We start from the raw sequence: 15268 nt of genomic DNA, 5'->3' as shown, positions 1-15268 counted from the left end.
CCGTTATGTTATTTAATATTATTTGATTTGTGAATTTGGCTAAATGAAAGTACTGCAAATGTGCTTGTGTTTTATGTGATTATTTAGCCCATGCAATGTGAGCACCAAATATTGTATGGCTAGTTGATTTGGGGTTAAGGAGAAATTTGTAGAATATGCTTCTGCAACTATTTATGTACTCTCTCATCATCTCTCAGCTACGTTTGATGGTAAGCAGCACCTGCTGAGTCTCCCGGTGGTGAACAGCGTGGGCTATGTCCTCCGCTTCCTCAAGAAGCTATGCCGGAGCCTGCTCTGTGAAAACCTCTTCAGTGACCAGCCCATCGCACCTTCCTCCTCTCCCTCCTCCTCTTCCTCCTTCCACACCGACAAGCATTCAGAAGGACAGGCCAAGTCGAGTACGTGTTCTTTCCACTTTCCTTCTCCTCCTGCACATACTAAGCTCTTTGTTCAGACAAACCAATTTAGCCTGCATGTTGTTTACTGCTTTTTCAACCAACTTGATTCTCAGAACTATTTTCTCTGGTAGAGAGCGCTCTGTTTTTTCTTCTGACTGCTTAGCAAGGCTTTTATTTCTAAGTCTCTTATCTGATCTCCCCCGCTGAGAGCTTGGAGGAGGCCTTTAGTCCTAGCTGAGCTCTCTTAAGTGGCAGTCATAGGGCTAATCGCTCCTATAGTGTTCTGTGGTTTAAGTGCTTGGCGACTGTGGTGTTTCTGTCTCTGTGGCTGTGGAAGCAGCAGGAGGAACTGAGATCAGGTCATGAAGTTTACGATAATGCAACTGCTTCAGAGGTTTCTGTGGAGACGTTCCCATGACGATTTGGCCCATTGCTGATGGTTAATGGAACTAAGAGTGGGATACGTGTCTAAGGAGTGGCACAGGTGTTTTTTGAGCAAGCTTGGGCACATGTCTGTGTGCCTTTTTAACCCTTTAAACTGTAGAACTGTTATTCAGTTATGACTTTTAAGCCCATTCTTCAGTAACTAGTGTCAATACTTTGTAAAGTACTATCAGACTTCAGTCATTTATGAAGAATTGAAGTGTGGGTCACATACAAGCCCTTGAAGTTTAAGAGATAAATGAAATACATGTTCATATTCAAATGTTCATGTCGAGTTGTTTGGGGAAAAAAAAAACATTTGCTATCCTCTTGTTGTGCAGCAGACTCTATGGTGGATGATTACCATACTGAAGAAATGCAGTCAAAGCGCTACTCTAGTGACCCCACTGACAGCACTTTTGGTGCTCTGTCATCACCGTACACAGCACCTAAATCCAGCTATGGGTTTCGCTCTGGTCCCACCTACTCAGGGGGTGTGTGCAGACAGGCAGCCAGTCCCAGCACGTTCCAGGAAGGAAACAGAAGTGGTAAGCAGCATGTTTCTAGAGATAGTCTAGGGTAATATCCAGGTGATTAATCATCTTTCATGTGTTACAGCATTTAGAGTATGTTAGGGTTGGGCAGTATTGACAAAAATAGTATCATTCAGTACCGTAGTATATGCATTTCATAATGCTCAGTTTTAAGTGTGAATAGTGAACTACATGGCCAATATTATGTGGATGCCTGGACATCACACATCATGACCATATGTACTTTTTGAACATTTCATTCCAAAACCATGTGCATTAATATGGAGTTGGTTCCCTCTTTGCTGCTGTAACAACCTTCACTCTGGTAAGGTTTCCATTAGATTTTGGAACATTTGCTACCATTCAGCCAAGTACTGGGCAGTAAAACCTGGCTTGCAGTTTGAATTTATCCCAGAGGTGATTGACAGGGTTGAGGTCTGGTTTCTGTGCAGGCCATTGAAGTTCTTTCAAACTCAGCAAACTGTTTATATCTGGACAGTGGCATTGCTATGCTGAACCATGAATGGCTTTTTCTGTTGCCACAAACTACGAAGTGCAAACAAATTCCTTAAAATATACGGTATGCTGTAGCATTAAGATTTCACTGGAACTAAGAGGTTGAGACCAAACCATGAGAAATGGTCCTAGACCACTATTCCTCCTCCACCAACCTTTACTTTTAGCGCTATGCATTGGGTAGGTGGTGATCTCCTCACTTCCACCAAACTTGGATTTATCTGTCTGACTGCCAGATGCTGAAGCCTGACTTATCACGCCAGAGTGCTTTACACTGCTCTAGCTAATGCACATGGATCTTAGACCGTGTGCAGCTGTTCATTGAAATTAAATGCACAGCTCCTGCTGGCTATTGAGGCAGTGGGGTACTCTAGTGATAGTGAGCTTGTTTGGCCTATTGCTTTCCTGCTGAACTGCTGTTGCTTCTAGACATTCCACTTCACACTAACAGCACTTAAAGTTGACCAGGGCAGCTCTAACATCCTATGATAATGCTATGTTTAAAGTCACTAAGCCCTTTATCTTGATCCATTTTACTTCTAGGTTTTGTCTAAGGAGATTGCTTGGCTGTATTTTTTTTATTGTATGTCCCTATGAATAATGGATGTGACTAAAATAGAGAAAGCATTATTTAAAAGGGGTGTACACAGACCCAATATAGTATAGTATTAAGTATTTATAAAAACTATAAATATAAGTATATATTCAACCTGAAACATGCAGCACCTGTACTAAAACTAGCAGAAGCAGTTGTCTTTGCTGCTAGTATGAGATTAAGGAACAGAACAGAATGGCATCGTGTTTTTATATGCATTACCTATACAAAAATAATATTTTTATTTAGATCATTATTGTTATTGTTTTATTGCCCAAACTTAGAACTGTCGCTTTGGATTAAATTGGAACTAGATAAATGGAGCTTCTCTCTCTCTCTCTCTCTCTCTCTCTCTCTCTCGCTCTCTCTCTCTCACTCTCACTCTCACTCTCCCTCTCCCTCCCTCTATCCCCTAGCCTACAGTCCATCACCGGAGGCAGGTGAGTCGAAGCCTCCCTCCAGTAAAGACCCGTCCCGCTGGAGCGTAGAGGAGGTGGTGTGGTTCATTAAGGATGCAGACCCTCAGGCCCTAGGACCCCATGTAGAGCTCTTCCGAAAACATGTGAGTTCTGAAAATAGTTTCAGCATATACAGTGTTACAGTATCCAGATGGATTGTCATTTCAGAACAGAATGGCATCGTACTGTTATTGTGGACACAGATATATGTCTGAGCACAGTAAATGTTAATATACATTTTTTTTGTAGTATAAATTGCCTGCATTCCTAAAAAAATGTTTTTTGTTTTCATTTTTTTTTTAAATATTTTTTGTTTTTGCATAAAAAACAATGTTAAGTACAAACAAAATTCGTATATTTAAGCTTGAAGACCACTAGCAGATTTGTGTCTCTATCATCAAATAGTGTAGACTCAAATGGCACCCTTTACTTGGAATGAACAGATTCAAGATCCAAAATAACAAGCATTGTTATCAGAATTTATATAATTTAAAATGATGCTCTGAGAATAGAAACACAGTTTATACAGTGTGTTTTTTAAAACATGGTATTATTTCATGTAAAGGCTTCAGAATTATATTCTTGTGATATGTTGTGAACACTAACAATGTGATATTGTTGTACAGTACAATACATTTATTCACATGCCATTATAGCGGAATATTGCTACTGTCATGTAACTATAACACCGTAACATTTTAGTTTTATTGTTTGACAATTTGAAAACACTACCTGCCTTTACATTAGTCAATAGGAACGGTCCCAATTACTGGGAATCAAATCTTGTTACATGAATGTGTATTAAAATGCTTACAAAGTTTAGTTGCAACAGTGACAATGTTGTTAGCATCAGAGATATATATTTATGAAAGCATTGTTCTAAAAGGAGTTTTTGATGGGTTGTGATTGGTCCTCCAGGAGATTGATGGAGATGCTCTCCTCTTGCTGAAGAGTGACATGATCATGAAGTATCTGGGACTCAAACTGGGCCCGGCCCTCAAGCTCTGCTACCACATCGACAAGTTAAAACAGAACAAGTTCTGATCTGGCCCTGGTCTGCCGTAAGGCCCATGCGCAACTACTCACAAGCACGCATGCATATATCCCCCATCTCACCCTACTGTACTCCACTCTTCCCCTTATATACACAATCATACAGACACAAAATCACTTTCTCTCACATGCACTGAGAAAGACCAGTTTATGGCATCATCCACTCGATTTTTGTTTACAGTGCTTTATGTTTTTCATATTGCGGATTTTTTTAAACCCTCTCCCTCCTGGTGTGTCACTGCCCATGGACTTTCAACGGACTACTGCGATCATTTTGCTTACCTGTGGATGTTTGACATTGAGCTTGTTTGAAATGGATAAACTGAGTGATGACCAAGTCACGAAGAGTGCACCCAGCCTGGAATTACATATACAGTCACCCAGATAAGGAAAAAGGTGTGACACCTAAGACGAAGGGACAGTTTACAGTGACGTGTTGTTGTAGACTGCACCCATGCAAGTGTAGTATACATTTCTATGGTGTATGCTCAGTTGCAGATTGTGTGGTGGCCACCTAGTGATGAAATTGAGGCACTGCAATTCTCTGCAGACCTGAGACACTGGATCCCATTTTTTCTGCAGCATTTTGTTCATAGAGCAGCTACATGAGACATGATCACATCCAGAATGCGGTGTTTGAGTACAATCATAACTGTTCCGAATTCAGAAATAACCATACAGGGTTACGCTGTTTTCTTCTCAACCAGCAAAATACAAGAATCAGTACTTGAGGACAGAACCGTGGACCAATCCTTCAGAACAAGTTTGGATATAAGTTCAGAGTTAGCACCACCAAATCACACTACAATACAGTTTCTACAACATTCATGTTTAATGCAAACCAGCACCCAGAAAATGCATGGATACCAATGCAGCTGACAATGCAAAACACTGGCACAATGCAACGTTTAACCCAATGGACCAAACACAGGTATAACCACAGTGAGTTTCTTTACCAAATCCCACTCACACCTGCTTCTTACACAGGTATCACTTCAGTCAGGTGCACATAACGCAGATATAGTAGCAACACCATCTCTACCTGCCTATGCGTGCACTTTCAATATTAATCCATGGGGTATTCAGATAAGTTAGTACTTGATTCTTGTTAACAAAAATATCCTTCATAAAGCATTATTGCAAAACTTAAGATGAAGATGAAAACTTAACTAATATCTGAATGCTTCTATTCAATATTATACAGAGTACATTATTAATGTATTATTTTTGAGATGTGCGTGGTGGCTGCATCCAGGTAAGATTTCTGATTCACAAAATCTGCACCTCTGTACCTTATACATATAAACATTGTACAGACTATTTCTGGCCTTAGTGAAGGCTCATTCATATGTCAAGCTATGAAGTAATTATTCTGGCAACTCCACGTTAAATACTCAAACTTATTGGCCGTTTTATCAGAAACATGTTTCTGATAAAATCACACAGGTGCACGTTTACAATTACTGTAACACAGTAGCCCATCTGTTGACTTGCCACCCCCCTCTACATCGTCCTTCAAAGTTAAAGGACCGCCACAGGACCATCACTGACTGCTGTGGCCAATGCAAATAGCATGTGGTCTGTGGTGTACCTATGTGGTGGTTGTTTTCGATTGAAGGACAGTGTGGAAGGAAACACCACATGAATATACTCTTCATTGGCCGGTATATACATCAATTGATGGGTGACAGTTTTAACCTCGAAAGTGCACTTTTGTGGTGTTTATGATGAGATGTCCAGTGAGTATGAGTATTTCATGTGGTGTTTCTGTTATTTTGGACACCCACTGTATTTTCAAACAGTATGTTTGTGTGAAAGGTGACAATCTGTGCGTGGACAGAGTCAACAGTCGGCAACTATGAGCTGCCTGAGCTTCAGAATTTTAATTTAATTTAATTTTTTTTTTATATATATTTTTCTGCATGGAGCAGTTTTACAACTTAATGGTGGCTCAAATCTAGTATAAAGCATCTCGGTCTGCATTCTTTTGTAAATACAATCATTTAAATGATGACAAGCCACAGGTGTATATTTGCTAAATCACAGCATATTTGTCAGATCAGCAGTGTCGCAGAACAAAAAGGAGGAAAAGGAATAAATCATGTACAGCAAGCTTTTTGCCTAAAACATGTAATCAGCTCTCCGCTAAGCTTTACTGTAGTATGTCTCTCTGCGGCTAAAGCTAAAGCTACACTCTCACTTGTACAGAGTCATCTGCAGCTTTGCATTGGAGAGGCTCTCTCTGTCTGTTCTGTTTCTTTCAGTGAGACATGCCTCATGTAGGCAAAAGAAAACGTACTGTACATCATATTGTAATTAAAAACGCTGTTGAGTTAAAGCCCTTCACTGTCAGCTGCCACTTCACTGGGATTAGTATGCCAAACTGCCTATGGTTCTTCAGATTTGTAGTTCAGTTCTTTTGAAAAGGCCTTCAGCTTTTTACATGTAATACCTTCTGTAGAGGTCAGTAGGTGAGTGTAATGTGCCTGGCACTAGAAAGATTTAGAAGAGGCAAAAAAAGATGTATTGAATGCCTAAGTGTATAACTCAAAGCATAGAGGTGCTGTTTTAATAACTTATTAATTGTAATATCCACCCTTATTTTTATTTCCATACTTTGCATAGCTCTTGCATAGTAAGTAGCATTGCACCTGTTTTAGACCTGTAAGTCCATTCTGCCTTGCCTGAGTGTAACGAAAATAGTTGACACATTAGGCCTAAACCCGCATGCTGTGTACATGCGACCACACTTGCATAAAAAGGTTGATGCTCGCCTGTGCAGTGGTGTGGCTAAACATGCTGGCTGGAGAGGAAGTTGTTATCCTGTGGAAGGAAATTATCTCACTTGATTATCTTCTTTAGGTACACCTTATATTCTGAATGGTGAACACTGAGAACAAGGCTATACAAGAAATGCAGTAGTACAAAGGAAACAGGACTACATTTATAAACCTTGGTAGTATTGTAAATTATTTCTTCTTAGTGGTTGATGTGGGTGTTGGTTTTTTGAGGTAACACTGAGAACAGAGGAACATCTTTTCCAACTTCAATTATCATGGTTAGCCACACTCCTTCAGACTTCAGTCATGTCTGCGGCATATTAAGACACTCATGTTTATATAGTACTGTGGAATTAATGTTTGCACACTGTCAACTTTTACCTTTATAATTCTACATGTGAGAAGCTGATGCTCATGGAATCTCATGACTGCTTTTGACAACACTGACTAGAGGTGGGCAATATGGCCAAGGTGTGATGATAATCAAAGAAATTTTCAATGTATACAGCAGTAAATTTAATTATACAGGACTTACTATGCTCGCTTTATAATAAAACCTGCAGGTGGTTTGTGTCTATTAAGTATTTACAATATCCACAATATGTTCAGAAAAGCATATTGTGAAGTAATTTATCACGATGATAGAATATCAGAATTAGAATAAAGCTTTATTGGCCAGGTATGCGACACATACAAGGAATTTGGTTTTGGTTACAGGAGCTCACAGTGCACAGTATCAGACAGACATTCACATATAGGGAATAAGATAAAGAAATACAAAATAAAATAAAACCTGCATTCCTACCTCACTCACTCAGACAGACACACACACACACGCACACAGTCATACCTGTAAACCTTGCATTGTGCAAAGTATGAGTGTAAAGTTAATATCATCATATTGCCCTTCTCCTAGTGTCAACTACTTTCGTTACACTGGCACCATTGTTTTATTTTTTTCTTGATAGCCTTCACTTGAATACCCGAGGGCTGTCCTAGCAGGTTCATAACCAGTCCTGCGGTCCTGCTGTTGATTATGTATGGCACTGCATAAGGTGGAATGTTTTGTTGTAAACAAATCTGAAGGTTTGAATCTGGTTAGCATTGTTTGCTATGTCAGACGTATTAGCGGGGTGTTAAATGAGCTAAAAAAAATATCTACTTTATACAATTTTCCTCAAATGTAGTTAGTCATCCAATAATTAATATCTGCAAACTAGTGTTGGGACAACTGAATAGTTAATCAATAATTATTCATATGGGACAATTAATGGAATTCATCTGTTTCTTTTTTTTCCCATTTTGTGTTCTTGAGCACTATATGCACAGATCCCTTTTCTGAAACTCCAGTCCTATTTTTACTTTTGTTTACACTGTGGGATGTCCTGCCCATCACGGTGTTACTTTGCGTCATGCTGGCATGGTGCCATATACGGTAATGCAAAAAATTTGCCTTCCCCTGGTCAAACATTTTTTGTTGATTTTCTAAATAAAATAAGTTACACATCTTGTTCTGCACTTCTTAATTTACAGTTACTTTTTATTAGCTGATTTTAACATACTGCGGAAAAAACATAAATCGTGGCCTTTGTACATTTTATGCTGTAGGTTTTATTTTTTCTAATATGTTAAACTCAGCAAATAAATAGAAATTATGCTCTAAAATGTTTAAAAATGCTGTTTTTAAGATTGTTTCCTGTGGAGGATATGTTAACTTCCTCTGAAAATCAATAAAACATGTTATTTTGCCAGGTGGTATTCAAACATTTGCATGTGACTACACATAAATCAGCATAAGAAGCAGTATTTTTGTAGTAGTTTTAATTTAATATGTAGTTGCCATGATATCATTTAATACTATGTTGGTGTTTTTGCCTTTAACTCACAGAAACCATACAAAGTCCCAGTCCAGTGAGCGTAGTTAACATTGAGAATATGAAGAAAAAGACCAAGAGGACAAAGAAATGCATTCATAGTTATGGTGCCTGGGAAACAGCCCATTCTGCTAAACAAGCCACAAACTGCACGGTTAGATCCACCAACAGTGTTAATGTTTACGCTTTCAAAACTTCTAAAATTCAGTGGAAAAAGGCCTTAAGGCTTTGTCAACTCACTGGCACAAATACAGCCATCCTGGATGTGCTGAATAAGTACCTGCAAAAAGTCTGTGACTTAAAATTATAAAAACACTATGTCTCAATAATTTTGTCCCGATTTTTATTGATTTTTATATTGCTTATTGTCCCAATCCTCCTATAAATATGGACAAAAGTAAAGACAAACTTTGGGATTTTTACGCTATGTGACATACTTTTGTCCATTTTTGTAGTTAACAAAGAGAAAATGCATCCTTGCCCCATAGCGCCTGTGTAAGATTAAACAAACAAGGTTTGGACACAACATCTTGGCTGATCGACTCCATTTGGGCTAAATTGTGTAAATGTGGTTTTTACCAAACTGTTCCTTTAAAGGATTCTTGCTCCGTTATTACAGCCCTGGAGAATGTTTTTCTCCTCTTTTGTGTGCGTTTTGTACTTTGGCCTTCGTGCCACGTCACTTTGGTGTCATTTTTGATATAATGCATAATACAAGTGTATGTTTATGAATGCTGCTCTTGCTGACAGTCTCACCCAGTGCTGTTCTTCAGAAGACAAGACAACCATTCATATATTAAAGGAGGTTTTATGAAGAGGCTTTCGTGTCAATACAAGACTTGGGGGACTGTAACACGGACCATTCATGTTGGTGCTAAAATATGACTGTATTTAATGATTACTAATTTTATTCATTTGATTTTTTCATTTTCTTTTGTTCAGTTCATTGATTTCAACGGTGTGGCTTCAGTGTTGTGAAATATTGTGAACACCGACAGGCTGTGGTCTGTCTGTCTGTTTGTGAGATATACAGTATACAAAACATTACAAAAGCATCTGAATAAAGCATTAATAAGCACTCAGTACTGCCAGCTCTCCTTTATTTCCTGTTTCTTATTGCCCTTTATGCAGAGAACACATTCATAAGTAGTTTCCAGAGTAGTAGCAACATGCCATGCTAACCTGTCCTGTGAGTTTAGTTTCAAAGGATATTGGCTACAGTATTATTGTTAATATTCCACCAGTTTATTTTAAAATTACATTAATTAAACAGAATCAGAATCACTTATTTTCGGCAAGTATATTACACAAATGAAAATTGTCTTGGTAAGGGCACATGTATATAACATATCTTCTTCTTTCGGCTGCTCCCTTTAGGGGTCGCCTCAGTGGATCATCTACCTCCATCTTGCCCTATCCACTGCCTCCTCTACTTTCACACCAACCATCTCCATGTCCACCTTAACTACATCCATAAACCTTCTCTGAGGTCTACCTCTTCTTCTACCCAGCAGCTCCATCTCCAACATTCTTTGCCCAATATATCCACTATTCCTCCTCAACACATGTCCAAACCATCTCAACCTGGCCTCTCTGGCTTTATCTCCAAACTGCTCCACCTTCACTGTCCCTCTGATCTGCTCATTTCTAATCTTGTCCAGCCTTGTCACTCCCAACGAAAATCTCAGCATCTTCATCTCCGCCACCTCCAGCTCAGCCTCCTGTCTTTTAGACAGAGCCACAGTCTCCAAACCATACATCATAGCAGGACGCACTACTGTCTTGTAAACCTTCCCTTTCACTCTTGCTGCTATCCTTCTGTCACACATCTGCCCTGACATCTGTCTCCACCCACTCCATCCTGCCTGCACCTTCTTCCTCACCTCTTTTTTGCACTGTCCATTACTCTGGATGGTTGACCCAAGATATTTGAAGTCATCCACCTTTATGACCTCTGCTCCTTACATCACCTTTCCACCTGCCTCCCCCTCATTCACACACATGTATTCTGTCTTGTCTCTACTGACCTTCATTCCTCTCCTCTCCAGTGCAAACCTCCACCTCTCCAGATTCTCTTCCACCTGCTCTCTACTCTCACCACAGATTACAATGTCGCACATGTGTATGACATATGCTAGACTATAATAGACTATTTACAAATATTTAAAGAAGATACTAAGGAAAGGTAAAAATAAAACATTAATAAATCTAATTTTCAATATTTCTGCATAAATAAATATGTTCCTGAGGTGTAAACAAAAAGTGGTCAGAGTGGTTTGATGTGAAATAGTGCCTTGTAGAGAAACTTTCAGACTCTTTACAGTGGTGATAGGAACTAGGGGTTACAATGTCTACATTGTATTATAACATGTTTTTGTACTATTTCTTTGAGTGCTACTTCGCCTTAAAATGCCCTCTATATACCTCTCTGTCATGAATGACTGTGTTTACATCTTAATGATTAAGCAGAATTTTTTTTAAAAATGGTGGTATTCTCATTTAGGAGTGGTGTGAACATCTGTACGGTTGTTCATTTTGCATTGTGGTACATAAACATTTCTGGGTGTCCACTGCGCTACAGCTTCAGCTCTGGGGGAAAAGCTGGCTTGTCTAGTTGTGCTGGCTTTGATGGCCCTAAATGTTTTACCAGAGGGAAGTGCTTGGAACAGGTGATGTCCAGGTTGAGAGTGGTTGGCTATAAATTTGCCAGCCCACTTTATGACCCTACTCTTGTATGTCAAAGTGTCAGCGGACTACATCCAGTGATCCTCATTGCTGACCTGGAATTTGGCTCTTTCTTGTGAGGTGGAGGATCCAAACCAGAAGAAAAGATGGGATCACTGTATAGAACTGAATCGTGAAGGCCTTCAGCAGTCTGAATTTCTGAATGACACCACTGAGGTTCTGAGGCTGACCACAACTGTGTCGTCTGCAAACTTCAGAATCTTCACAGATGGTTCCTTAGATACACAGTCTTTGGTGCAGAGACTTAAAAAAGGGGTGAGAGCACTCAAATTTATTGTATACCGATACACAGGGTCTGGGTCCACACCTGCTAGCTCCTGCGTGTCAAGAAATCTTTGTGCCATCAGTAGCTAGGACGGTTTGACCTACAGGAGATGGGACTATGGTGTTACAAACTGAGCTGAAGTCCACAAACAGAATTCTAGCATTGGTCCCTGGACCGTCAAGATGCTACAGCATTAGGCCCATGGCCAGCTGACCACATCATCAAAAGACCTGTTTGCTCTGTACACAAACTGCAAGTGATTCAGCAAAGGGCTTTTAAAGGTAGGGAAGAAACAAAGACTTCCATGACTACTGAGGCCAGGAGAATAGCCTGTAAACATTTAGGGCCAGATTTACTAAAATAGGCACAAATGAATGACCACCAATGTCTTCTGCCTGTGGGATAGCCTGTGACTAACTTAGGGGCTTGTCTACTGAGAACTTTAATACAAATGAGCACAGGTGTAACTTCATAATTTATATATCCACGTGTTGCCCTCTGAACATCTGGTTAAATCATGTAATAAAAAAGAATGTACACAGAGAAGAGAAGAGTAGGAGAAGAGGAGAAATGTTTACAGATTAAGGTATCCTTTGTTTTTGTGATAAACCTTGTGCTTGTGCACATAAAAGTATGACGTTTATGATGAACAATCATGTGAAACATTAAAAGGAGTCATCGCTGAATGAAAAAGAAATCATACTACCTCAATATGTAGAAGCATTTATAACAGTAAAATAACAATAATGTTGCCACTGTCACCAGGATTAGATCAATCAAGTTTAAAGTTGTGATACTTTTTTTTTTTTTTGATCCCACAACCAGGGAAATTCCACCTCCGCATTTAACCCATCCATGAAGTGAAACACCACATACACACTAGTGAACACACACACTAGGGGGCAGTGAGCACACTTGCCCGGAGCGGTGGGCAGCCCTATCCACGGCGCCCGGGAAGCAGTTGGGGGTTAGGTGTCTTGCTCAAGGATACCTCAGTCATGGACTGTCGGCCCTGGGGATCGAACCGGCAACCTTCCGGTCACAGGGCCAGATCCCTAACCTCCAGCCCACGACTGACAAGTTGAGACAGACTCCTTGATCAAGAACACAGTAATATCTGTATCATCTACACAGTAACTTATTAGAACCCCAAACGATCATCCAATTATTAGCAACACACAAATCAGCCAGTTTAAATTCATGAAAATTAGAGAGCTGGTGGTGGTCATTGTTATTAGCCAGCCTTTTATTTCACAGTACATCAGCTAGAAAGCTGTTGAGGACCCTGAAAAAAATTTCTGCTTGAGGCCCTCAAAAGGCTATAGAGCCACTTCCTATTCCTTCTATTGTATCAGAAACAGAACTGCAAAACTCCCACAAATGAAGGGGATTAATGAAGCTAAATGTCTAAAAAGTAAACCTATTTCTGACCATTTGTCTGATACCTTCCTTTAATTTTGAAAAGTAGACAGTTGCGTTTCATAAAAAAATCTTTTTTTAAAAAGGATTTTTTTTCCTCAGCAAACACGTTTTGTGCAGTGGGACGTCGGCGTTACTGCTACTGAGTGCTGATTGGTTGGCGATGCTGAGGGACGCGTTTTGCGCTTACTGACGTCATGAACGTGCATGAGGCACTGTTAGAAAGACCTAAACAAAAAAAGTCTCAAGTCATCCGTAAATAAATAAATAAGAAGGAAGAACATATAACTGGAGTTGAAGAGCGTATAATAAGGACAAAAGCAGTATTAAAATATGTTATGCAGTTCTGAAAATTTGTTCTGTGTCCATATAAAACATTCTTTTTCTCAAATACCAATAAAAAAAACATATCACATTAAAAATAATTCGATTTTGTAGTCGAATTTGAAAATAAACAAATGTGTTAGCTGTTCTCAGCTACAACAACAGCCTCATTAGCGCCGAGCTTTTCCCAGGAATTAAAGAGCCGTTGCCTCTTTTTAGTAAGTCACGGCAACCACCTCTTACCGCCAGAGTCATTCATAAAGTCTGTAAAGAATGTCTTCTAAGACTTTGTACCGTGTTCATGGAGATGCTGGGGATTGAACCCAGGACCTCATACATGCGAAGCATGCGCTCTACCACTGAGCTACATCCCCACCACAGACGCGGTGGAGAGCGAGGCATCGCCTAGCACGTGCTGTTCTTTGTATCGTTTATTGAAAAGAAAACAAAAAGAAAGGAATGAGAATGAGAACTATTTTTCATGTTTTTGACTAAGGACTAAGATATGAAGTAAATAGAATTCAAGTATATAAAGTAAGAAATGCATATATGTAAATTGCAGTGTGTCTATTGATTTTGTAAGATTTTTTTCCTGTGAATAATCTTGCTGCCAATTCCTATATGTTTCTTGAAACAAGCGTGAGCCTGTCTGTAGAATTTGGGCAGAGGGGGATGAGAGGTGTTTGTGTGTAGGCAGGCTGTGGGTCCCCCTGCAGATTCCTCAGGTAATGGCCACATTTACAAATGAAAGGATGCTAATTGGAGCCATCAGAGTCATCAGTTTGGACTAAGGGTCTTTTGACCCACTTTTAGGACTTCAGGGGGTAGGTTGAAATCTCTGGGATCTCTAGTGTTAATACTGTTGTTCAAGAAAACTGCACGTTTTTGCTATAAATGTGTATTTCCAGCACCTGTCGTTTATGAACAACTTAGCTGAAAGTGAAAGCAAGTCGCTGACAGGTGTGACAATCTGGGGGAATCACAATGAATACAACATCGTCATTTGAACCAAACCGACTCAAATGCCTACAAATGCCTTAAACAGGCCACATCGAAAGCCTCACTGATCACAAAGTAGAACAGCAAATACAACCCTGCTGAAAAAGGACCCTTAGAAACCATTAGGAGTAAAAGCAAATGCTTTTGCTTTAAGTTTTAATTTTGCTTTAGATCTCTGGCAAACCATCAAATGCATTTTAAATCAGCCATTGATCACCTGTTAAACCATTAGGATCCTTTACATTGTGATATCCATTGTGGTATCAACCAACCGAAAAAGCCATAACACATTACAAAACCATCAGCAACCAACCGAAACACTAAATGTTTTTTTTAAATATATTTTTATTTATTTATTTATTTTTTTTTTCAGAAGGGTAGCATGGTTAAATGGAAATATTTTATTTACATGACATCTGTAATACATTCTGATGGATCTGTGCGCATAACACTTTGGAAAACAAGCTGCTTTGACTTTATATGAGGGCGTAATTGTTTTCACTGGACTTTGTAGTAACAAGGTTTTCTCACAGCCAGCTCCCAGATGTCTTATAGAAACATGCTTAATGGGCTTTCCAAAAATCAGTCAACTGTGACTCTTATACTACTATATACCCATTGTTACTAACCAAACATGCTTCTTTCTCTTTCATATTTATTTCATTCACAGTGCACCACATAGCCTAGCGTCTCTATGTGCCCTGTCTGTTCCCCCATACATTATTATTCACTATCATTTAGGACAAGTCAAAACGTTTCAGTATTTGACATGTCCACCACTCGTCTTCATCACAGCTTGGCCCGTGTGCCATTGATTCTGCAAGTTTCTTTAGAACTGGAGAATCCAAATTATTTTACAACAGCATAAAAAATAAAAGCTGATTAA

The 15268-nt window shown here is 39.4% G+C and overlaps 1 protein-coding gene and 1 non-coding gene across 7 annotated transcripts in view; one reads left to right on the top strand and one right to left on the bottom strand.

The window, feature by feature from the left end:
* Positions 1–9712, top strand: part of scml4 (Scm polycomb group protein like 4) — a 61060-nt gene extending 51348 nt beyond the window's left edge. For 4 of the 6 annotated variants that reach the window (XM_017712967.2, XM_037538007.1, XM_017712966.2 and 1 more), the window contains 4 exons: positions 198–398; positions 1163–1369; positions 2882–3027; positions 3842–9712. In XM_017712967.2, the coding sequence (XP_017568456.1) occupies positions 198–398; positions 1163–1369; positions 2882–3027; positions 3842–3967 (680 nt within the window). In that variant the 3' untranslated portion in view covers positions 3968–9712. The remainder of the gene's footprint in view (positions 1–197; positions 399–1162; positions 1370–2881; positions 3028–3841) is intronic. The other 2 variants (XM_037538006.1, XM_037538008.1) reach the window with 2 other exon arrangements.
* Positions 9713–13685: 3973 nt separating this feature from the next.
* trnaa-cgc lies at positions 13686–13757 on the bottom strand. Its single transcript has one exon. It is a non-coding gene; the product is annotated as a tRNA-Ala (tRNA).
* Positions 13758–15268: the final 1511 nt, after the last annotated feature.

Source organism: Pygocentrus nattereri, chromosome 4, assembly GCF_015220715.1.
Source record: "Pygocentrus nattereri isolate fPygNat1 chromosome 4, fPygNat1.pri, whole genome shotgun sequence".
Taxonomy (NCBI): Eukaryota; Metazoa; Chordata; class Actinopteri; order Characiformes; family Serrasalmidae; genus Pygocentrus; species Pygocentrus nattereri.
The sequence above is the reverse complement of the archived record's forward strand: the minus strand, read 5'-3'. Positions and strand labels throughout refer to the sequence as shown.